This window comes from Pongo pygmaeus, chromosome 11, assembly GCF_028885625.2.
Source record: "Pongo pygmaeus isolate AG05252 chromosome 11, NHGRI_mPonPyg2-v2.0_pri, whole genome shotgun sequence".
Classification (NCBI taxonomy): domain Eukaryota; kingdom Metazoa; phylum Chordata; class Mammalia; order Primates; family Hominidae; genus Pongo; species Pongo pygmaeus.
In genome coordinates, this window is record NC_072384.2 from 48,347,582 (window position 1) to 48,373,626 (window position 26,045).

Consider the following 26,045-nt stretch of genomic DNA (forward strand, 5'->3'; position numbering starts at 1 on the left):
TCTCCTGCTGGATAAACAGACCAACGCATTCAGTTTTTCCACCAACTTCTGGTCTGTTGGCAAGTCAGGTAGATGCCCAAGGGAGCTAGCAGGCACACGTGGGTGCTTCCTGCTCCACCGGGTTCTGTCTGAGGAACCCAGAGATGGGTCCCCCTCTCTCTCATGTGTCTCCCAGCATGCTTTAACTGCCCGTGTTTGTATTTTCACCCACTAGGGGAAGCTGCACGACCCCCAGCTCATGGGGATCATCCCACGAATTGCCCATGATATCTTTGACCATATCTACTCGATGGATGAGAACCTGGAGTTTCACATAAAGGTACGTATTACTGATTGGTCCCCAGAGAAGACATTGGGCCCCAGATAATGTTTCTTATACTTCTTCCTTTCAAGTAGATATAAAAGATGATCTTACTAATTTAAATGATATTCTTGTGGTAAGCAGAGCCCTCTTTATTAGTGACCTAGGCTAACAGGTATCTGGAGGGTTTGCTTGAAATATCCACATAATGAAAGCAAAAGCCTTCTTTAGGAGGAAATCATCTTGATTGTTGCCCAAATTTTACCCTTTATCCTCTGGATTTCTGTGGGTATGACTGAAATGTGTTTGTGTTTGGGTTAGGGCAGCATTTCCCAAAGTGTGTTCTGTGGAACACAGTCCCTTGTGTTATTAATGGTGGGCTGGCAGGGAAAAGGGCTATAAGGCCAAATGAGCTGGGAAAATGCTTTCTTGAACAATGTTAAGTTTATCACGAGTTTCAATATGCTCTGCAAAGGGGACATGCATTAGATTACATTTCCCAGCTTATTTGAATGTAGACACATTTCTCCCCCTAAGAGTATCACAGACTTGTGTTTTGAGCAGAGTGTCACAGAGCAGAACTGAGAAATGTTGGGAAGAGGATTTCTCTTCCTTTTTATCTTCCCCCTTGTATTTTGTTGTATTTTGTTTTTGTTTTAAACCAAAACTTGTTATATGACTTAAATTTGCATTAAAAGAGAGGTTTCTACTCTCTTACTGTAGCTGTTAAATTATCAAATTTGGTATTAGGGTATATTCATTGGAACACCTCTTGTGCAAGTGGCTGAAAGGCACTTGTTTAAGCAAGTAGAGGATATTGTTATAAGATACAGAATCTGACAGTGGGCATTTTGTGGAGGATGCAGTGTGGAGGGAGGAAATCTAAGCCCGGTTTTTCTTTTTAAACATTTTAAACAATTGAGATATTGTTCACATACTGCAAAATTCATCCTTTTAAAGTGTATAGTTTGATGGTTTTTAATATATTCCCGAAAGTGTACAATGATGATCCTTATCTAATTCTTGAGCATATCGTCACCTCCAAAAGAAACCCCAAACCTGTTACAGTCCCTGCTTTTCTGCCCCCTTGCTTGACTTCTTTCTCTTGTTCTGGAGCATCTTTCTCTCTTTTTGGTGGGAGAAGGGGTTGGCAACATGGCAGCTGCTGCTCCACCATTCCCTTATTTCCAACTCTAAATTCCCTTGGGCAGGGACTCATTGGCCCAACCTACATAGGTGCCCCCCTTGCCTGATGAGCTGTGTCCAGGATGCACATGCTGTCTGGGGGCCCCCACTGTGGCTGGGGAGGGTGAAGGGGCAGTTCTAAGAAGCCTCACTAAGCAGATCTGCTAAGAGATTTCCCTTTAGGCTGGGATCTTAGTGCACCAGGCCCATCTGTTCAGAGATGAGGAAACAGAAGTTTAAAGACGCAGGGTTAGGCCGGGCACAGTGGCTCATACCTGTAATCCCAGCACTTTGGGAGGTTGAGGCGGACAGATTGCCTGAGGTCAGGAGTTCACGACCAGCCTGGCCAACATGGTGAAACCCTGTCTCAACTAAAAAAACAAACAAACAAACAAAAAAAACAAAAAAAATAGCCAGGCATGTGGTGTGTGCCTATAATCCCAGCTACTCAGGAGGCTGAGGCACGAGAATCACTTGAACCCGGGAGGCTGAGGTTGCAGTGAGCTGAGATCGCTCCACCGCACTCTAGCCTGGGTGACAGAGAGAGATTCTGTCTTAAAAAAAAAAAAAAAAAGATGCAGAGTTAGAAGGCCCAACTTAAACACCAAGTTATTGATAAAGCTAAGAATAGACCCTAGGTCTGACCAACCGCACATGCGATACCTTTTCAATTATATTAAACTTCTCCCCTTACTACTGTATACCTTTCGTAAATGACATAAAAAGAAGGCACCAACTGTTTGCCCAACTATAAATTACATCTAGCAAATCACTTTTCCTTAGGATTCCTTTTGTTGGCTAAAGCCTGCTTCTCCTTGTTGCCAAGGTTCTTTATGTCTAAGGATACAGAAGCTTGTTGCTTTGATGGGATCAAGATTTAGAAGCTTAGTGCTTCTTTAGGGCTGTTTGCATTTAAATAGCTTAAAGTACTGCAGGGTTCTTACGTGATAATCCTGGAATAAGATGTTAAACCAATTACTGCCCTCAAAATAGGGTCTTGTGTTAGAATCTTATTAAGATAAAAACAGCCCTAGCATGAAGTTAGGGGAGGAGAGGAACAACACTCTTAAGTCTCTAGGGCTGAATTTTACAGTCCAGATTTCTGTGTTGCATTTGTACTTATGCTTACTTGTTTTATAAATAATAATTATAAGTGGGCAATTTAGTTGCCGACTACTTTGTATTTTGAACCGGATAGTGAGAGGCTAAATCAAGAAAAAGGGGACTGATTAAGGCAATATCAAAAATCTGCTCCTTAAATGAGTCCCACAGAGGTTTTAAACTTTATTTCTGAACATCCTATTTCTTAATGCCAAACAATGCCTATTTATTTTTCTTCCGCCTGGTCTCACAAAGTATTTTAAATGACAAAACAACAAAATCACCACCCTCACACACACACCAAAAGCAGAAATTAATAGAATCAGAATCCTGTTTCTACTTACATTAAATGTGAATGTGATTCTAATTGCCAGATTTGCCAGTATCTAGTTTGTGACTTTTTTTTTAGATGTAATTAATTTTCTCTGTAATCTATGGAAATAAGGCCATATGTTTAAGATCTCAAAAATAATAGACAATCTTAATGAAAATCAGACAATTCTGAAATAAATAGAATGTGCTGAACCAGGGTGGAGTTGGCTGCAGGAAGGACTGGGTTAGAGATGTCCAGGATTGGAGGCCAAACAGACCTATAAGGATGTGGGGAGTGGGGCAGCATGAAAGATTAGAGAAAGCTGTAGGCATGAGTCTTTCAAATGTCACATAGGTGTGTCCATGAGAGATGGGCCTCAGGGACAGGGAAGTCTGACAGGTGTTCAAGTAGGCAGATGTTGCTAGGGATACAGGCAGCCAGGAGAGTTGCCCAGCAGTGGATTCCAGGGCTCAAGCTGGGACCCCACATCTCAGAGTAGCTGGGATGGTTCCAGTCAGGTAGTTCCAGACTGAGGCACATTAAAGATAATGGATCAGGGCTGAGTCAGAGCTGGGACCAGTGCTGGGTTAGAGTCTTTGCTTCCCCTTGACTGGTCCAGAGCTGGGATGTAGGGATGAGGTTTTACCTGAGTAGTCACATCCCAGCTTTACAACTTTACAACTGTTTTCCTTTCTGCCCACTCCCTTGTTTAGATTTTAAAAGCACTTATGAACATAGGGCAGATAAGTTTATTGGGTAGGCAGAAAGCAGATGTAAACAGAGTACAGAATCCTAGAGGGGGATTTTTGACATCTTAAAGCCCTATGGCTTCATGTGACAGATGGGACAATTGAGGCCTAGGGTCTCGGTTATGTGTGAATTGAGTCCCTAAGACCACATATTTAGTTAAAGCAGGTCTCAGACATCAGCCAGCATAAGAATCGCCTGGGGAACTGAGAACCAGATTCCTAGTTCCTTTTCTCTGGAATTCGGATTCAGCAGGACTGTAGTGGGGTTCAGGGTTCTGCAGTTCAAACAGATTCTTAGGTGATGCTGATGAAGGTGGTGCTGCGGCTGAGCCTTGAGACTAATGGGAAGGCCTCCTTTTCTTCTCACAGTGTAGCCATCTTTTATCAAGTCCCATTTTGTTCAGATCTTTCCTGGATGCACCAGAGCTGGCCACCATTACCAGCTCTTGCCCAGTTACCTTTCTGAGCTCTTGTAGTTCTAAACACACTGCCCTTGCCCTCTCCCGGCTTCTTGCATGTGAACATTTGGGCTAAGTCCCTCATCCTTCATGATACTGTCGGTATCATGCAATAAGATGAGGCCTACTGATTGTTTTCTAAGCTTGCTTGGTGCTCATCTAACGTAAAGCCTAGAGTCCTCCTATAAGTGTCTAGCACATGATGTTAAGAACACTTGAATGACAACCAAAGGGAGCTGTGATGTTTGTGGGTGGAGAGTGGTCCACACTTAGGGAAGCGTAGAGCAAGCGGGAAGCAGGGGAATCCCAGTAGAGCTGGCCAGATTATAAGTCTTCACTTTGAACCCCTCTTCTTACTCTTCTTAGCCATGCATGACGAAAGCTTTCATAAGTACTAATAATGGTATTTTTTAAATACACTGTGGCATGTCTATTCCAAACTCAATTTGTTTTTAACTAGGTTTCCTATTTTGAGATCTACTTGGACAAAATAAGGGACTTACTTGATGGTAAGTAACCTCAGTTCTTGTCCTTTATTTGTTCTGTAACAAAAGTCCGGGGAGGTTGAAATGGTTTATCACACTTCTGCTTAAGGAATTAATGAAAATTTATAGAGATACTCTATTGCCTTCAGGGTATATGTTTATTCTCAGCCAAGGCTTAAACTTGCATATTGCAAAGAGATTAGATTTGCCTGTCCTTTGTAGCAAACTTCCATTTTTCCTCCAATATAGAGTCTTTAACTTTTATTTTCTTCTTTGCATGCTGTCATTCTCATCTTTTTAGTATCCAAGACCAACTTGGCTGTTCATGAAGATAAAAACAGAGTCCCGTATGTAAAGGTATGAGGAAGATTTGATTGGTGATGCAATTAATTTCTCTCCAGTCTCTGTCATAATAATTATTACATAAAATGTGCAGAATATTATCTGTAAAGAGCATATAGGCATTTATTCAGGCTCCTTAAATTTAATATTCATCTGGTTTTAAAAATTGACATTTACTTTCTTCAATTGTATCTTTCCTTTATGACATTATTATTTAATATTATTCACATTTAAAGAGATTTTGATATTGAGTGCAATTGTTTTTACTTTGCAGTAACGCCTATTATAGCATTATCTGTGGAACATCAAAGTATCTAATATTGGTGGCCATAATCATAAATAAATAAAGATAGAAGGCAAAGCAAAACTTCATCCATTTCTTCTTCTCTCATTGATTTTCTTCTTTGATTTTCTGTCTTCTTAAAGTGTTGCTGTTCAGTATGAATATGTACTCAAAAACCTAGGAAAATTTGACAATTCTTTTTTTGGTTTACTTCTATATTTCCTAGGGCTTTCTCAGACTTCTCTTTAATGTAGAATTCAAGCCCTGGGCAAGGAGGAAAAGTTGTTGGATCGATATTTCAGCCTTTCTATTTATCTGCACCTCTAGAAGATAAACAGGAACATGTTTCAGCCTTTCAAAATATTGTTGCTTTTCAACTCTTTTAATGGTGAACCTGAACTGATTCTCTTCCAGGGGTGCACTGAGCGGTTTGTGTCGAGCCCCGAGGAAGTCATGGATGTAATAGATGAAGGCAAAGCAAACCGACACGTGGCTGTGACAAGTAAGCATGGTGGGGGTGTTTCCTCCCCTGCAGCTTGGGAGACAGATGTCTGCCCACCAACCGAGTTGGGTGGGGAATGAGGTACAAATGAAAGAATGCATGGGAAGGTGATTAGAGAGCAGTGCTCGGACACAGACGCCAGGGTATGTGTGCTATGAGTATGTCTAGGCAGTCATGGGAAAGGGTGCCTTCTGCTGTCCACAGGACTGTGAGGTCTTGAAGATATTGGGTGAGATTTACTGGACCCTGATAACAGCCTAAGCCTGAACATTAGGAAAAATAAACAACCAGCCAACCAAAGGGAGGGAAAGAGTAAGCTCCTCAGTTTATTTATTTTGATCGTGTTATTGTTCAGGTTAAAAAAAAAGTTCCAAACCAACAAATTCTATAATACGTTGTGGTCACACACATGGAAATAAACCATGTTAGATTTCTGCCTTCTGTAAAAAAGAAAAAGGAAAGAAGGAAGTCAGAAAGCAGAGCCAGGAGCTTTAGGGAAAGCCTTCCGATGTGTTACTAGCAGACACATTCAGATCGGCTCATTGGCTCTGCACTTCCTTCCTCAGTATGTTCATTGCATCTCAGGGAAGCAGTGCATATGGGATTTGGGCAGCAGAGGGTCCGTGAAAAAAGAGAGTTGTCTATCTTATTAAGAGGGATGTGGACAAATGACAATGAGTTCATATGAACAGAAGCTGAGAGAACTAAGGGTTTATAGCTTGCGTGAGGGAAAAAAATCTGGAGGAGGGTGTGTGGACAATGTAATATATCTTACCATGTTGAAGGTGCTGACACTAAGAAAGAGGGTCAGCTTGTTCTGTTCCATCTCAATGCTTAGAATACCCATGATTGTTGGAGCTCTAGGGAGGCAGATTTCGACCCCTGTGAGGAGAACTCTCCAACCCTTATAGCTGCCCCAAGTGCTGCCTGCTACCTAGAGAGGTAGTGAGTTCACAGTTATGTTGTAAAAGAGATTCAGGCATTGGTTTGCTGACTGGTCTAGGCTCTTTAAGTCTCTTCTACCCAAGACTCTCTGATTCTGTGGTCCAGAAATGTAATTCTGAATATTTTCTCTATCTGAGCAATGTATCAGATGATATTCATGTATATAGCAACTTTCATAGGTGAGCCTATTCCTGGATACAGTGTTGGTCAAACTCCACTTCTTTTTCTCTTGCTTAAAACATACACACATATCTGAAAGAATGTAAGACAAATATTCTTATAGTAGTAGCAACTCTCATTTACGTTATTCACTCTGTTTCTGAAGCTGTTTTTAATCACAAATTATTTATGGCATACCTGATAATCCATTTTGGTGCCTTGGTTTGGAACGGCTAGTCTAAAAACAAAATTGCTATTATTCTTATCATTCTGGTAAGGTTTTTCTTTTATTATTCCAATAAAATATACTTAACATGAAATTTGCCATCTTAACCATTTTAAAGTATGCATTTATGTGACATTAAGTACCTTCACATTGTGTGCAACGTCACCACCTTCCATCTCTAGAACTTTATCTTCTCCAACCAAAACTCTGTACCCATTAAACACCAATTCTTTATTCTCCTCTTGCTCAACCTACTTTATCTCTGTGAATTTGACTGCTCTAGGTACTTCATGTAAGTAGAATCATAAAGTGTTTGTCCTTTTGTGACTTATTTCACTTAGCATAATGTCTTCAAGTTTCATCCATGTGGTAGCAAGTGTCCTTCCTTTTTAAGGCTGAATAATATTCCATTGTATGTATATACAACATTTAAAAAATTCATTTAACCATTAATGGACGCTTGGGTGGCTTCCACATTTTGGCAGTTGTGAATAATGCTGTTATGAACATAGGTGTGCAAACATCTATTTGAGTCCTTGATTTCAATTCTTTTGAGTATATATGCAGAAGTGGAATTTTCAGATCTCATGGTAATTCTACTTTCAATTTCTTGAGGAACCGCTACTATTTGCTATTATTACTATTTTCTATAGCAGCTGTACCATTTTCTATTCCTAACAGTGGTACACCAGAGTTTCCATTTCTCTATACACTTGCCAACTTGTTATTGTTATTATTTTTTATAATAGCCATCCAAATGGTGTGAAGTGCTGTTTCCTTGTGGTTTTGATTTGCATTTCCCTAATGATTAGTGATGTTGAGCATCTTTTCATGTGCTTATAGGCCATTTGTATATCTTCTTTGAGGAATGTCTATTCAAGGTCTGTATTTATTTTTTAATCAGGTTAATTTGTTGTTGTTGACCTGGAGTTCTCTATGTATTCTGGACATCAATCCCTTATTAGATATGTGATTTATAAAATTTTCTTCTATTCCATGGATTGCTTTTTTTACACTATTGATAGTGTCTTTTGATATACAAGTTTTTAATTTTGATGAAGTATCTAGTTTTATTTTGTTGCTTGTGCTTTGGGTGTCATATCCAAGAAATTATTGCCAAGTCCAATGTCATGAAGCTTTTCTCCTGTGTTTTCTTCTAAGAGTTTTATAGTTTTAGTTTTTATATGTAGGTATTTGATCCTTTTGGAGTAAATTTTTGCATGTACTCTAAGGTAAGGGCCCAACATTAATATATTTTTTGCATGTAGCTATCCAGTTTTTCCAACACTATTTGTTGAAAAGACTGTTCTTTCCACATTAAATGGTCTTGACACTCTTGTTGAAAATTATTTGACCATATATGTAAGGATTTATTTCTGGGCCCTTTATTCTCTTCTGTTGATTTATATGTCTGTCTTTATGTCAATACCACACTGTTTTGATTACTGTAGCTTTGTAGTAACTTTTATTTTTTATTTTTCCATAGGCTATTGGGGTACAGGTGGTATTTGGTTACATGAGTAAGTTCTTTAGTGCTAATTTGTGAGGTTTTGGTGCACCTATCACCCGAGCTGTATGCACTGCACCCTATTTGTAGTCTTTTATCCCTCACCCTACTCCCACCCTTCCCCTCAAGTCCCCAAAGTCCATTATATTGTTGAAGTGTGAGACCTTCAACTCTGTTCTTAGTTTTCAAGACTGTTTAGGCTATTTGGTGTCCCTTGAGATTTCATATAAATTTTAGGATGGATTTTTCTACTTCTATAAAATATGTCATTGAAATTTTGATAGAGATTGCCCTGAATCTGTAGATTGCTTTGGTTAATACTGACAGCTTAATGATACTAAGTCTTCCAATCAATCCATTTATTTGTGTCTTCTTTCATATCTTTCAGTCACATTTTGTAGTTTCCAGTGTACAAGTCTTTCTGTTCTTTGGTTAAGTTTATTCCTAAGTAGTTTATTCTTTTTTTGCTATTATAAATAAGGTTGTTTTCTTAATTTTTTGGGTTCTTCATTGTTAGTATATAGAAATGCAACTGATTTTTTACATGTTGATTTTGTATCCTACAACTTTGCTGAATTAATTATTAGTTCTAACAGTTTTTTAAAAATGAATCTTTAGGGCTTTTTACATATAATCTAGTAAGATGGTTTTAAGAAATGTTTGCTGGTGAAGGCTGAATGGGATGGTTGCTGGGGTCTCTGTCTGCTTGGCAGACACAGACGAGGATTTGCAAGGATTTTTATTTCCAGTACCCCATCCTAATGAAGCATATTTAATTTTTGAAACCATCTTTGCAGTTAGCGTAGGTTGTAGAAGTGTATGTCTTAATCCTTCCTTAGGAAAGTCTTAATGCTTGCTTAAGAAAGCTTATGATATTACTGATAAGGCAAGGCTTATGCACATGACTAAGATAGAATACATCATGTATTAATCATGATAAAGTCTGAGGAATTTAAAGTGAGGCGGGGGAGGAGGTAGTGAATTTTTCAAGGGGAAAGTCATGCTGGAGTAGGAATTTAGAGGATGGGGCTTCAGGTAGAGCTAGAAAATCTGATATCTTAAACTGTTTACTAAGATTTTTAGATTAATTTCTTTGCTCCTTGAAGACATTTAAAATCTTGTATTTCTAGAATGAGCATTGTTTTTCAGAAGAAACAGGGGTCTCAGATAATTTTTAGAATTGGCTGGACTTACTTCAATGAAATGGAGCTATTAGGCATGACTTGTTATGCTTTTTAAATGAGAGGTTTGCTACCTAAACCTACATGTTCTTTGTGGAGCAGTAAACTATTTTCCTTTTCAGACATGAATGAACACAGCTCTAGAAGTCACAGTATCTTCCTGATAAATATTAAACAAGAGAATGTAGAGACTGAAAAAAAACTCAGTGGGAAACTTTATTTGGTTGATTTGGCTGGGAGCGAAAAGGTAATTGGTTCTTTATTTGTATTATCTATAATTTTCCCCTTTTATTTGCTTCAGTGTGCAATGGTATAATTTTTATGCTTTTCTATTTTCCTGCTTTAAAGAGCTTTTAAAGTTTCTGAGGCTCTGCCAAGGTGTTATTACATTTAACCCTTTGTCCCTGCTTTCTTTTCTGGTCCTGAGGTCTCCTATTGGTGTCACAGGCAGGTGCTTTGCATGCCAACTCTGATTTATCCCTGATGGGCCCTTATGATGATGTGAGGCAACAGTTGGTTTCACTTAGCCTGTGGCAGAGACAGCTGCACACATGTGGGAGGGATATGAACTTCTGAGAAAAGAGAAAATCCCGTGTTGTACCCGACTGTAATAGGCCAGGAACGAGCTTTGCCATTGGAATGTGGCAGTCCTGCCTCTGCAGGTTTGTTTTGCTGATAGAAGGTCTGGAACCTGGGGCGCTCCCTGCATTCCCTGGTTCTCCCAGCAGTAGGCATGGCTGACGGTGTCCCATGTGGGAGGCCTTGGCTGTCTCATGAAGTGGGGCCTGTAATCAGCCTTAGCGGCAAGCCTTTACTGTTCTCTGGTTTTGTCCGGACTCTCTTCTGTCGTCTACACCCTGACCCATGCCCTCCCAGGCCCTGGCCGGGGCTGTACTCCAGAGCAATAGGCTTCTCAGAATCTCCAGTCACCAGTGGAGGCTTCTGCTGCCACACCCTGTCTGGAGGCACTGACCTCCCTCGAGCAACATCATAGAGCAAGGCCATGTGCACAGTGCCCTCTGGCCTCCATCATCACTGACATCATGCTGATCGTCCCCATGAAGGCCAGCCTTGAAGCTTAGTCAGTCTCCCTAACTGTATGATTGATCCCCACTTATTGCACTACATCACTGAGTTCCCGTATGCCAAGTTATGGCCACTTACATCCACGTAAGTAATGGTTACTTGGATTGTCCTCTAGTATGCATTTGTAAAACCATGAGCAGAAAGTCATCTGGGTATTTCTAGTTGGGAATCTAAAGTTTTACTAGTATGGGGCCGGGCACGGTGGCTCACGCCTGTAATCCCAGCACTTTGGGAGGCCGAGGCAGGTGGATCACGAGGTCAGGAGATCAAGACCATCCTGGCTAACATGGTGAAACCCTGTCTCAACTAAAAATTAAAAAAAAAAAAAAATTAGCCAGGTGTGGCGGCGGGCACCTGTAGTCCCAGCTACTCGGGAGGCTGAGGCAGGAGAATGGCATGAACCCGGGAGGCAGAGCTTGCAGTGAGCCGAGATCATGCCACTGCACTCCAGCCTGGGCGACAGAGGGAGACTCTGTCTCAAAAAAAAAATTTACTAGTATAGGCTTGTAACTTTAGTTAAACAGACATGCAACAGAATGGAAATAATGGAGCACTGTTGTTTATTTAGAGCCTAAATACACCTGAAAACTGCTTAATACTGGCAGACTGAAGTGGAGGCCTGCCTCTGCGCAGTGTCAGTGGTTATTGCTAATGATATTTATGAGGTGTTTAAAATCATGTCCTTCACATAGTTTCTTTTGCTCACACACACCTGTTTTCCTTTGCCCTAGATGTGTCCATATGACTGTGTCAGTGTGATCTTGTAGAAGAGAACTCTGGGCTTTAGTTCCCGTCTCCCCTGAATGGCGTTCTTCCGAATGGCGTTCTTCCCTTAGGCTGGCAGTTTGACATTTCTGGGGCTCAGTTTCCTGTCTGTCAAAGGAGGGTGATAGATGGTACCTGCCTTGTATATTTCATGGAGTTAAGATGCTCAAATAAGAAAGCATCTTAAAATAACTGTGCTTAAAATAACATAGACTGCTACTATTTGTGACCCATCAGCTACATGATTTCTCTATGTATAAGCAGGGGTGCCACACAAACAATTCCAAGGGAGTTGAGAATCTATTCTATTTGGAAAGAAACCTCCCCCTGGACATGAATTCATTTCTGTCATCAGGAGTTTCTCCTTTATATGTGATTCGAATTTGCGTAGTTGAACATTGCTTCCCCACTTCCTTTCTTGAGAGAGCAGCTGCTCCCCCTGCATCATTTGTCCAGTCAGCAGAGACATGAATCATGTTGAGTTCCCTTTTTTCCTAGCATCTGTAAACTGCCCTCTACCTAGAACAAATGCTGTTAAGACGAAATTACCAGCAATAACACAGCAAAGGAGAAACTATGCATGGTCCCTCTGGCTGCAGAGGAAAAAAGACAAATTTACAATGCAGTATACATTTGACTTTTCATTTCTCTCCCAAGTTTTTTGCTTTTTGGACATTTTTCATTTTTTCCTTGCTATGAGAACAAGTAGGGAAGGAATGGACTCTGGATAACCAACCCTACCACCTCTAGTCATCTGCCTGAACTTGGAGCTCGTAACTTACATTTTTCCAATATGCCCATTCATTGTGGCTCAGGACAATATTTTCTCTTCATGCTTCCCTCTGGGCTCCCTTCGGCATGGGGACTGCGGCTCAGTCTCCCAGGGCCCGAGCTACCCATGGTGACAGCACTTCTGCAGCCTGGTTTCCCTGGATGGATGGCCCCTGGGGAAGCATCTGCAGCTCCACCACTTGAGGTATTTCAGCTATTCCACTAAAACCCAATTGAGAGGAAAATTATGGCAGGAGAGACCAAATCCCCAGCCTCATACATGAAGGATGGTTTTTATCACTGTGGGTCTTCTCTACTTTTATTTTTCCTTGCTTTCCAGGAGGCTGTCCCCCTTTGCCCTGGTGTGAATTTGAAATTTCTACTTTGTGCTTCTGCTGTCCTGTGCTGCTCACTGCTTTCTTTTCTCTCTGGTAGGTCAGCAAAACTGGTGCCGAGGGAGCTGTTCTCGATGAAGCTAAAAATATCAATAAGTCTTTGTCTGCTCTTGGAAATGTGATCTCTGCTTTGGCAGAAGGGACAGTAAGTGATCCTGCCCCCGTCTATTAAATAATATTATGAGAAACCACCTTTTGGGTCCTCATAGTCCCTTTGCCACACACCCCAAAGGCTGGTTTGTTTTTCTGTTTGGAAAAGGACAGAGGGAATCCTGGCTGTGGATGCCTGCTTGCTGGGAGTTCCCATCTACTAAAAAGTATGAATGGTGATGCTAATTTCCTATGACGTAGGTCAAAGAATAGGCATTCTAAACTTTGGCAAGATCCAAAGACCCAGCCACAAATTCTTGTTTTACTCGGTTTCTAAGCTCAGTGTCTTCATCCCTGACTTGCTTGCCTCTGTGTTTTTCTAAGGATGGGCTGTCAAAACCAATACTTTTTATTTTCCTAAATAGAAAACACATGTGCCATACCGGGACAGCAAGATGACTCGGATTCTTCAGGACTCTTTGGGTGGGAACTGCAGAACCACTATCGTCATTTGCTGTTCTCCTTCTGTCTTCAATGAGGCTGAGACCAAGTCCACACTGATGTTCGGACAGAGGTACGTGTGATCTCTCAGGACCCATCCTCTGTGCTAGGTCTTGGGTCTTAAGAGTGAGTGGCAAGGCTGGGCGCAATGGCTCACACCTGTAATCCCAGCACTTTGGGAGGCCAAGGCGGTTGGATTGCCTGAGGTCAGGAGTTTGAGACCAGCCTGGCCCACATGGTGAAACCCTGTCTCTACTAAAAATACAAAAATTAGCTGGGCGTTGTGGCATGCGCCTGTGGTCCCAGCTACTTGGGAGGCTGAGTCAGGAGAATTGCTTGAACTTGGGAGGTGGAGGTTGCAGTGAGCCAAGATCATACCACTGCACTCCAGCCTGGGCGACAGAGTGAGACTGTCTCAAAAAAAAAAAAAAAAAAAGAATAGTGAGTGGCAAGGGGCTATTGTCAGAGAATCACAAAGTAAGGGACAAACAGCCTTTTCCTAAATTACATCTAGCAGGTGATATGTAAACTTGAGGCATCGCTTACTGAAGCCAAAGCAATAATTATATTTAAAAATAATGGGCAAGAACATGCCAGTCAAAGGTATGGTGTTTAAAACAAAACAAAACAACCAAACTCATTTCAGATGTGAATTGGAAATGCATTGGGGTGTTACTTTTGTTCTTCATGGCACTGGAGTCTACCTTTTAGGTTCATATTATTTCAAGTACGTAAATCTCAAGATTGATAACTGCCTTTAGCTCTGGTATTTGAGATCCATTGCACAGTTGCTGATAAAACACCCAGAAAATTAGGTGAATGCAGAAGAGAGGTATAAAAAGAAAAGAAGGGGAAGGAATCTTTACCAGCACTGGAGGTAGGAGGTCTGGACTGTATGCTGAGAAGAGACGCAGCTGACGCTTCCTACCTTTAAAAATTCCCACATGAGACTTCCTAGATCCCTGGGAGGTGTCCGTAGGTGGGCAGCAGGTACGACTCCATAATCGTAAAGCAATGTGTGGTTTGGTTCATATCTTCCTTTTTTTCTTGTCACTTTCTTTTTTACCTACCCCCTCCCACTGTCCAAGGCCTGACCTCCTTCAGGCATGTTTCCTCAGTTCCAGTGTTTAGGTTCTATCCTTTAGCCCTCATGCCTCAGTGATCATTCCCAGAGTGCTTGGGGTTCTACGGATTGGGTGATCTGAACATCTTCAGTGGTCAGCGAGCTCTGAGGTTGGATGAGGGCTCAGAGGGCTGAGGTTGATTGTGGATTCTGCTGCCTTCGGTTCGTTTAATTCTGAACAATCATGTGATCTTTAGACGAGTCACCAGTGCTCTGTGGGCTTTAACTAGCTCATTTGTACATGGATGCACAGAGCACTTCCCTGCCTTCTCCCTGGGAGTGTGTGTTGTGTGGTTATGCCTAAGAAATAGTTTAAGATGAGAGAAAGGACAGATGGGGGTGGGCATTCTGTCTGGGAAATTGTTATGGCTTGTTTCAACTGCATTAAGCCCCAGTCATTTCCTGAGCCCTCAACAGAACATAGAATTATGCAGCCGTGGCACCTGTGGGATGTCTAAATAAATAATAATTATATTGAAATGTTGTAGACCTAATATATCTTTTAAACTGGATTTGGGTCCTTTACTTCCTCCCAAATCGCTTTCTTGATTAGTTAAATGCTTAGGCCAAGGGGGTTGCAGTAGGATAACACCTACTTTCCTCAAGGGTCTCAGAAACCCACAAACCAGCATCTGCTTATGGAAAACAAGATCGCATCCTGCCCAGTGTCTTAAACTTGAGCTTTAACAATTTCCTCTGAAGACATGTTTGAGCAAACCAGCTCTAAATGCATTTATAAAGGAAACATCTCTTCAAAAAAAATCCTTACCAGCAAAGCAAAAATATTCTGGCTCTTCTCAGGCCAGAGTCACCGTGGGGCATTGGCTATCTTTGCAAGGCCCAGTCACCTTGGGGCATTGCTGTTATCAGGAGGTATTTGCAGCTGTCTACAGGAAGCATTTTGAATATCAGTTAGTGTCTAATATGTGTCAGGTGTGTCAAAATTATAGCACTTCTGACAGCAATTATCTCACCTTTGTACAGGGTATGAAATCAAGGCTTAGGTGCAAAGCCATTGGATACCATACCTGAGACCACACAGCCAGTAAGTGACTAAACATGTAGGATGTCCTAGGATGCAGTGTCTGAGCACAGCCCTTTGGGTCAGTAAGCCCAGTGTTGAAGCTAATTCTGCTATTGACCCATTCTCTTGTTTACCTCTCCCCTCTGAACCCCAGTCTTGTCTCCCACGGAGAGAGATATAATAATGCCTACTTTCAAGAATATTGGGAGGATTGTATGAGTTGCTTCAGTTTTTACCTAGCACAAGGGCTGGCATGAGTCCTGCCGTGACCGATAGCAGGCTTTTCCTTCGTCTTAAATAATCTCACAGTATTTCGGCTTGAACAGGTCATAGTAGTAGATGGGATTAGACTGAATGTAATGTACTGTAAGGGACAGCACTGTCATATAAGGGAGAGTATTAAATAAAGTAGAATTAGAATTACATTTCGAGAATGAACAAATAAAAAATGCTGCAGGTAATTTGGGCTTCCAGGAAATAAAAAGTAGTGTAAATTACGTTTTCAAATGGAATAGGTCGGTCTACATTCTTTTATCAGAGTCATCTAGATTCTGCTCTCTGTGACAGCAGGGACTGAGTTTGTCCCAGACATTAGTTTCTCATCAACCACTCTGCACAACTAGTTCACAGTAGGTGGTCAATAAATAAATGCTTATCAAATGAATGAACAGATGAATCTAAGGCTTATTGTGTAAGGTTACTTGGAAAGTTAGGGCAGTTGCTGAACATTGATGCCATTATGTCCAGAAGTTTGGTTGGATTTGGATCTGATTTGCTTTCCAATCTGTTATTGGAAATGTGTGAGGTTTCATTCCTTTCCCTTTATCCCCAAGTTAGTTAATGGATTATTTAAGGATGCTGAGCTATTCTATGGGGCCAATACCTGCTGTATTGTTAAATATACTCATTGAACCCAATTATACAGCAGACACAAGACTGAACATCGGATTAGACATGGTATGTGATAGCTAATGAGATTAAGCACTTTGAACTCAGAAAAGACTGCCGGGCACATCCCAAATTCATTGTAATGAGTGTTCATTATGTTCTTACTGCAGAGGTGGCCGAACCTTAGGGCAGCATGGAGTTCCTCAGTTATTCCTTTGTGGTTCTTTCAAGGACGTGAAGAGAGTACACGTTTGTTGTTCTACTTGACTCTACTGATGCTCTGAATAACACAATGTAGTATGTGTTTCGAAGCAGTTAAATCTGCAGATCCCTGAAGGCACTCTACCAGGAGTTGTGTTAGCATTCTTCAGGATTATAGGTTAGATACTGGAATTTAAAGGGAAAAATTTACCATGTCTATTTCTATTTTTGTTTTTTAAATTATACTTTTAAGTTCTGGGATACATGGGCAGAACATGCAGGTTTGTTACATAGGTATACATGTGCCATGGTGGTTTGCTGCACCCTTCAACCCGTCACCTACATTAGGTATTTCTCCTAATGCTATCCCTCCCCTAGCCCCCCACCCCCCGACAGGCCCCAGTGTGTGATGCATCCATGTGTTCTCATTGTTTAACTCCCACTTATGAGTCAGAACATGCGGTGTTTGGTTTTCTGTTCCTGTGTTAGTTTGCTGAGAATGATGGTTTCCAGCATTCTGGTTCTTCCATTCAGTCGGGGTTGTTTCCTTTAGTTTCCTGAATGCCCAGCATCGTGCCATTAAAGAAGTAAGCGCTGTCTCCTGTGTTCTCAAAGAGCTTTTAATCTAGCTGAGGAGGCAGAACTTGAACTACCAAGCAGTAGAAAGTCAAAAAGCCAGACTCAAATTAGAGCAGTTTTATTGATTTTTTTCTTCTGGCTTCCAGAATTCCATTTTGTAGTCTTTAATTACTCTTCTCAACTACTTTTACAGTGCTATTTGAAAAAGATATTTATGTTTTAGAAGTGTGAACTCTAATCACCCAATTGTGTTGGAAGCCTATTTAATGTACCTTGATTTGGGGTGGTAGTGAAGGGAAAGAGGCCCTCTGAGGGGGCAGACCAATGTGGTTAGGAAGACCTGAATCAGCACATCTTTGGCACTGGGAGTTTTGATTGATCCAGCATGAATAATTTGAAGGCTTTATTTGTATGTTGAATGTGGAAGGAGAATTGATATCTTAGGGAAAGTAATAATCTTTTTTCTTTTCCTGATATGCACTTAAAAAAGTCATGTCATCATTTTAATTGTGTCATCTGCCAGTTTAGTGGTAGCTAGATTAGGCAGAGCCTGAATAGTGTGCATATGAAATTTATGTCATCAGAACATGAAAACACGTTACCTACGAGAGTAGAATGAGCATTTTGGCCAAGGCAGACACTTGGCTACACTTTGACATGAAAGAAAAAAAGGCTTAAATTATTCCTGTTGGGGGGCCTATTGCTGAAACACCAATAGAGTTAATTTTTGCCCTTGGAGGGAAGAAATACTGTGAGTGACATACATTTAACTAGATGCCAAGTCCTTATCCACATCATTTCTGAATGTTTCTCAGGAGACTAGAACTTTTTAAAGACACAAAATTTTCATTTCTCCTTCCTGCCCTCCCTCTTTCCCTCACAAGCAGGGAAATGGCCTCCCCAGAAGCTGGGAAGGTGCTTTGGAGCAGTGGTCCTTTCAGAAGAAGGTTTGGGTGTTTTAGATGGGAACTAGGTCTCACAGCAGATTAGAAGGTTAGTTTCTGATTAGTTTTATGTGTCAGCTTGGCTAGGCCATAGTGCCCAGTTACTTAATTAAATACAAATCGAGGCATTGCTGTGAAGGTACTTTGTAGATATGCTTAGCACTTACAATCAGCTGACTTTAAGCAAAGCAGATTACTCTCAATAATAAGGGGAGCATCATCCACTCAGTTAAAGGCCTTAAGAGCTAAAATGGAGGTTTCATGGAGAAGACAAAAATTGTGCTTCAGGATGGTAACATCAACTCTGGCCTCAGTTTCCAGCTGTCAGCCTGCTTTATGACTTTCAAACTTGCCAGCCCTCATAGTCATGTGAGTCAATTTCTTAAGTAAATAAAAGAGTGAGGTATATCATATATATGTATGTGTGTATATATAATAGGATTTCATATATACAATAGGATATATAATATATTATCTATATTTATCTGTCATCTGTCTTTATCTTTCTCCTATTGGTTCTGTTTCTCTGGAGAGCTCTGATAGTGAAGAATGCTACACTCTCTATCCTCTCCTGCTCCCACAATGGGAGAATCTCCGTTTCTCTCTCTCACACACCATTCACAGTGCAGAATCACACATGACAGATTTATTCTGTGTGCTGAAGGTGTGAGGTTGTCTAGAGCTCCTTATTCAAATGCCAGCACTATCCTGAACACCTGGTGAGAAAAGGAGGATGCTGAAACAAAAGGTGTGAAGGTACCAAGAACAAATATCTTTGTGGTTATTCAGGGAAGCCAAAGTAATTAGAAGAAACGCCAATGGTAGGCACTCCTCATGTCATTTAGAACTGACTGTGGCCAGGAAATATGAGTATAGGAAACCACTGGGAAAGCAGGTGGGGATGAGACTTATCAGAATGCAGTGGTTCTAGGTCTTCTCCCCATTCAAGGAGGGCTTTGTTCAAGTGCCAACTTATGAGGGTGCCTTCAGTGTCATCACGTATGGGTGCTTAACCTCGGTGGTGGAGATGGGTAGCATCAGCAGTCTTGGAAGCTGGCCGTGTGCTTCTGAACATGTAAACTGCAAATTCAGTGATGGAAGGATTGAGTGGTGCTGGGAAGAAAATAACAGAATGCTCGACAATGGGGAGGTAGTTTCCTCTTTCCATTCTTTAGTAGAATATATCTAAGAGAATCTTTTCTGACTTAACTGTCTCTGTAGCAGTATCTAGATGGAAGATGTACTGTGGCCTCTGATCTTTGTCCACTGGGCTTGGTCTGCCTTTCCTAAGGGTGGTTAACATTCATTAGCTTTGAGGTCTTTAAGAAATTTGGTCCTAGTTCCCTCCCTGTGGGAGAAGAGATTTTATACCTGGGGCACAGCTAGATCATATATCATTAAAGTAGTGCTTGACTTGATGAAGCAAGCCAAAACAAGGAAAAGATGCAAAACAGATACCCTGATAATGGCATCCTCACAATTTGACTCAGTTTTAAAAGCAGGTCTTGCTGTTAGGGTATAAATTTAGGACTGAATTAAAGTTCTTTCCCAGAGTAACCTTTGGTTAGGATTTTGCTCAGTGCCTGCTGTGGTTATAACTTGTGGAATAGACATTGGTATCTGTATACACATTGAGGGCTCTGATTGAAAACCTTGAGAGTTTTTAGAAATGAAGAACCCACTTTTGTATTTCTTTGTGAATGATCAGGCCACTTTGAATTAATCAAATAGTATCACAGTCAGTTTCACCTTTAAAGAGGATGAGTGAGCAGTCGGTAAGTGGCTAGAATAAGGCTTCTATGGGTCATTGACTTGTTTCTCTATATCAAAGAGATAATGTCCCAGAACTATAAGGCTGGTTGGTATCACAATTGCTGTATAGCTTCTGCTAGACAAAATCACAAAAACCTGCCTTAAGAGCACTTCTTAATTTCTGCTGTCTTCCTGATTTTGTGTCTCCCTGTAAGCTACCTGAAATTCTTTTGGAAACAAGGCTGAACAATAAATGCACACGTGTGGGCCTGTGCTCAAGTTCCGGATCATGTCCACTGGCAGCCTCACGCCCTAGATCCAAACCACAACAAGACAGCAGAACACTGTGTAACCTCATTGATGGCAACTAGCTAAATATTAACAAAGGAGGAAACTGATTTTTTTTTTCTTTTTTTCCTCTGAAATCAGTTAAAGCTAATTAAGGGAAAGTGAATTCTGAATGTCCAAATAGAAAGAAACTAGTGATCATTAGACTCCTTCATTCTCTAAATTTGCCAAAGGTAATGGTAAAAAAGAAAAAGAAATTGTAGATATTCTATATCCTTTTAGTCTTTTGGGAGAATGAGGGACTGAGACCCTCTTTATTTCACTTTGCAAGATTGTTTTTAACATCCTAGATAGGAGAATATTTGTTCTAGTAAAAAATAAATAAATAAACCTCAGGGCACAAAAATTCAGTATCTCTCTTAGTAACCCTAGTTTATTCTGCATCTGGAAATTCTTGTGTCTGACTTGATTTCTTTCTCCATCAGTTTATTTTTCTTAACTCAATTTTTATTGAATATAATATAGTGAAATGCATAAACTTCAGTGCATAACTAATTTTTTTTAATAAATATATATACACATGTGACCACCACCCAGGATCTTGGAAGCCTCTCTCTTGGACCCTCTCAGTCAACACCGAACTCTCAAGGGTAATTGTCACCCTAACTTCCATCAGCATAGATTGGTATTGCCTGTCTTTGAACTATATGAAAATGAAATCACGCAGTACTGTTTTGTATCTGGCTTCTTTCATGCAGGGTTTTATCTGTGAACTTCATTTACATTGTTAGGTGTAGTAGTAGTTCATTTTTCACAGTTATATAGTATTCTATTGTATGAATATGGCTTATATGTATCCATTCTATTGTTGATGGATATTTGGATTATTTTCATTTTGGGGTGATTATAAATAAAGTTATTATGACATTGGTTGTCATGCCTTTGGGTGAATATATGTCCTCATTTCTGTTAGGTGGGAGCAGGTCATAAGGTGTGAAATATTCTACTTTAGTAGATACTACTAAAGATTTTTCTAAAACGACAGTAATAATTCACACTCTGTCCAGTAGCAGTTGACTGTTATAGTCATTGCTCATTCTCAGCAACAGTTGGCATTATCAGTTTTAAATTTTTTAGCCATTCTATTGGGTGTGTTAAGGTATCTCATTGTAGTTTTAATTTGCATTCCCTGAAGGCTAATGATGTTAAACACCTTTTCAGGAGGTGTTTTATTGGCACTTCTTTTATAAAGTGCTTGTTCCAAGTCTTTGCCCAGTTTTTTCTTATTGATTTAAAGGAGTTATTTTGGGTAAGTCCTTTGTCAGGTATATGTATTTTATATATCTTCTCCCACCTTGTAACTTGCCTTTTAACTGTCTTAATGGTGGCTTCTAATGAAGACAAGTTTTTAATTTTAATGAAGTCAAATTTATTTTTTCTTTTATGTTCTATTTAAGAAATCTTTGGCCAGGCACGGTGGCTAATGCCTGCAATCCCAGCACTTTGGGAGGCTGAGGTGGGCGGATCACCAGAGGTCAGGAGTTTGAGACCAGCCTGGCCAACATGGCGAAACCCCGTCTCTACTAAAAATACAAAAAAAATTAGCCAGGCGTGGTGCACGGTGGGCGCCTGTAGTCCCAGCTACTCGGGAGGCTGAGGCAGGAGAATAGCTTGAACCCGGGAGGCGGAGGTTGCAGTGAGCCGAGATTGTGCCACTGCATTCCAACCTGGGCAATAGAGTGAGACTCTGTCTCAAAAAAAAAAAAAAAAACAAAAAACTTTGCCTACCCAAGGTCTTGAAGATACTGTCCTATATTTTCTGTAGAAGCTTTATTGTTTTACTTTTCACATTTATTTCTGGGATCTCTCTGAAACAGAATTTTTTACATGGTATTGGGGGTGGGGGATAAAGTTCCACTTCCCCTCAGTACCATGTATTGAAAGGACTGCCCTTTCCACTCTTCTCTATGGACACTTTCGTCATAAGTCAGATGACTGTCATCTGAGTGCCTGTTTCTGGACAATTTATTCTGTTTTTATTCCAACATTTCTGACAATTTGATCAGTTTTACTTTATAAGAAAGTGATGATATTCAGTCCTCTGACTTTGATCTTCAGAACTGTCCTTGCTATTCTTGTTTTTTTTTTCATTTCTATTATAAATTTCAGAATCAGCTTGCCAATTTCTATACACATACACAAACCCCTTAGGGTTTTTTTGGGGGAAGGTGGGGATTACTTTAATTCTCTAGAACAATTTTAGGAGAATTAACATCTTTCTCTCTCAGTGTAAGCTGATTTTTTCATATTCTACCTTCAGTGGATGTGAAGGTCCCGCTTGCCCCATTTGGGCTGAATGAAGTCTCGGGCTCCAGTGTGAGACACGGATTCCCACTGTTATTTGAGTTCCAAATGGAAGTTGGGTTGTGCATCTTTAGCTACTCCTCTGGATCTTTTCTGTACACCTCTGTCCTGCTCTGTGACTTAGGAGGGTGACTGGTTTGGGCTCATGCAATGGGCTCCTTTTCCTCTGGCTTCCAGTTATGTTACACCCGTGGGGAAGGAACACAGGCAGGCGATCAGAAGACGAGAAGAGCATGAGGTCCAGGTATTTATTTCCTGGCTTCCTCCCTGCCAGATCATTTTGGGTTGGTTGTGTCCCTACCAATGGCTGTTACAATTCATACCTACCAGGCAATCTTTTCCTTCTAGCCTTCTCTCTCTGGCTCCCCTTCAGCTTAAGGGTAGTAATAGCTCCCCAATCCCTAATGTGGGTACCACATTAACCCTTGTTATTTCCCAGCACCTTTCCAAATCTTTGTTAAGCACTCTTCAAATCATGCAATTTGAGCAGGTTGTCTGTTTCCTTCCAGGACCCTGATTACTACAGAAGTGGGGATTTCCTAGGCAATTGTTAAAAGTACTTTGAGAATGAGGACCAGTTACACCAATGGTGATAACCTTGCTGAGTCTGCTCACAAAATGTGCCTCTGGCTAAACCTGCCTGAGTATAGCATAGAGGCTTTAGCTTTCTCTTTCTGGTATCATGTGAAGTTATCAAGGGACTCTTTATGATTTAAAAAGTAAGATTAGTAGCCTTGAAGTGTGCCGTTAAGTGTCCATAAGCATTTTAGCCATGAGTTATTTTTCACTTTTTGCCTTACTAAGTTGATAATAGATGCTTGTGATGTTTGTGCTTGCGTCTGAGAAACATCCGCAGTACCACCTGAGGATGTCAGGAGGAGAGGTGAGAGTGTCAAACAGGACCAGACTTTAAAGTAGTAATAAAATTGCTATTATTTGAAAAATTAGACTTGAAGCACTTCTAGGGATCGCAGCCTCAAGCTACAGTGAACAAGAGAGAGTTATCCTAATTCTTAAACGGAGTCTTACATTGAAGTTGTTAAACTCCTCTTTTGACAGTTGGGTTATTTAGTTGTCTGCTTTAGCAATGAATTTTTGGAATGACATCTGTAGTGCTGGTGAGGACTGCTGAATTTCTTGCACTGAAATAGAAATCAGGATGTCATTTGCTGACAATGGTAATTAACCCGAATCACAAATCAGATTGTGCTGGCAAATATGACGGTGTAAGAACTGTTGGAAGTTCAAAATGAAAAAGTCAATAGCAAATAAAACAGGATATCACATATTTTTTAATGAAGCTTTACCTTCTTAAAAGTAAGCCTAAGTGGAGTTTCCTTTTTAATTGGACAAGGCCACTTAGGTGTTCGTTTCTGTGCATGCTGAGGTGAGTCATGGCTTTTGTTTTTGGTATCACCTGGTGCAGCTACTGATTTGCTCTCCACAGTTGCCTCTTTGGGTTACTCTCCAGGTACATCCCTGCGGCATCTCAACCCCCCAGGCCACGTGCCCCAGAGATTGCATCATCTCCTATACTGGAAGTGGCAAAAATGGCCATTAGGCATGTTTGTTTGTCCCACACATTATTTTTATAAATAGTTTAAAACTGGGAGACACAAATTAAAGAAAAAACAGTTTCTGATTTTTCTTGGAAAATGGGATGATCTGAATCCTGTGGGGCCTCCTCACCACGTGGTGATGATGGGCTGTGATGGGGGCGTATGCTCAGCAGGGAGCCATGGTGTCATCTGGCCAGTCTTACTCAGCTGTGGGACCCACCTGACCTATGAGGCATGTGTTGATGTGTTAAATATATCAGGGGTGGTTTCGGGTACCACAGGTGAGGAAGAGAAATAATTGATTCATTATTTCTGTCTGTGTATCATTGGTATAAGAAACTGCAAGCTCCAAGAGGACAGAGACCTCGTCTATCTGTCTTGGTGTACCCCAAATTCATAAATGTTAATTGAACTGAAAAGAACCTCAACTTAGGCAGGTAAATCTGGTGATGGTATGCAGGGGGCTTAAAGGAGGGTACTGAACATTTGAAAAAGGCTATAACCATAAGGATGGCTGAGAACACAGACTAAGACAGTGGCAGAGGGAAGAGAGAAAGAGGAAACCCTGAGACAATTCGAACAAACGTTCATTAGATTTAGAGACCGGTGGGATGTGAAGGAGAAAAGGAAAGGATGAGCTTGAAGCCTCAAGGGTTAGTGGTGCCATTAGTCCAGTTAGGAGGATGGTTGGTGAAAGCCACAGGATCCTTTCTGCTTCCCTATTTCCAGTCTTTTGACATGAGGAATCTCGGGCTTAATCATATTGATTTAGCTAATGCTAATAATTAGCTGAATTGTCCCCCTATGTTTTTAATTCCAGAGCTAAGACCATCAAGAATACAGTCTCTGTGAACCTAGAACTGACAGCAGAAGAATGGAAGAAGAAATATGAAAAAGAGAAAGAGAAAAACAAGACTTTGAAGAATGTTATCCAGCATCTGGAGATGGAGCTAAACAGGTGGAGGAATGGTAAGGAAAAGTAAAGAGGAAGAGTGAGGCATGAGTGTGTGCTTTTTTTTATTTTTATTTTTTTTGAGACAGAGTCTCACTCTGTCACTCAGGCTGGAGTGCAGTGGCGTGATCTTGGCTCACTGCAACCTCTGCCTCCAGGGTTCAAGCCATTCTCCTGCCTCAGCCTCCTGAGTAGCTGGGATTACAGGCGTGCACCACCACACCTGGCTAATTTTTGTAATTTTTTTTTTTTTTTAGTAGAGATGAGGTTTTACCATGTTGGCCAGGCTGGTCTTGAACTCCTGACCTCAAGTGATCCACCCACCTCGGCCTCCCTAAGTGCTGGGATTATAGACGTGAGTCACTATGCCTGGCCGTGTGTGTGCTTTCTTTTTCTTGTGACTGTTGGCATCCTGGGAGACACTTGGGAAAGTTGGGGCAATGGTGCAGCGTGATTCCTCCTGGCAACAACCTGTATGAACAAGCAGATGTTTTCTTAGTCCGTAACACAGGCACCATCCCCATCCCATCACTTGGCTAGCATGCATTGTTAGTGTGGACCAGTGATTATCTGCAAGGCTGCCTTAATCTGCTTCCAATGAGATGCCCTCTATCTAATACTGTAATAACTCACTGGTACCCCTATTTGTAGGTTAGAGGAAAGTGCCTGAGACTTAGTGGCTCAGACTGCTTTTGACTTAAATGAAAAATGTCATTCTCTCCTATGTGAGTTTTATCACTGGTTTGGGGTTAAAAGTCTACCTCTGGCAAATACTTGCATTTTTTGGCTGAACTCATCTTCATGCCAGAAATATAGGGCTCTCAAAGGAGCCCTGTGCTAAAATGGAGTCTTAAAGGCTTGGTTCGTGACTCGTTTTCCTTCTTCCCCAAAACATTCTCTTTGGTTTGTTCTACTGGGAGAAAATATCTCAGAGAGCTGACATGCAGTGGGTGGGTGGGTTGTGGGTGAGGTGTTAAGAGGGGTTTCCAGATCTAAGTGCAGACAGATTATTTTAGTGATTTTAGC

At 41.0% G+C, this 26,045-nt stretch overlaps 1 protein-coding gene across 1 annotated transcript in view; it reads left to right on the plus strand.

The window, feature by feature from the left end:
• The window catches only part of KIF5C (kinesin family member 5C), a 151,539-nt gene that overhangs the window by 61,839 nt on the left and 63,655 nt on the right, over positions 1-26,045 (plus strand). The window contains exons 4-11 of the mRNA XM_054478001.2: positions 215-319; positions 4,568-4,616; positions 4,894-4,949; positions 5,632-5,719; positions 9,860-9,984; positions 12,795-12,899; positions 13,270-13,418; positions 24,888-25,036. Coding sequence (XP_054333976.1) covers positions 215-319; positions 4,568-4,616; positions 4,894-4,949; positions 5,632-5,719; positions 9,860-9,984; positions 12,795-12,899; positions 13,270-13,418; positions 24,888-25,036 — 826 coding nt within the window. The remainder of the gene's footprint in view (positions 1-214; positions 320-4,567; positions 4,617-4,893; positions 4,950-5,631; positions 5,720-9,859; positions 9,985-12,794; positions 12,900-13,269; positions 13,419-24,887; positions 25,037-26,045) is intronic.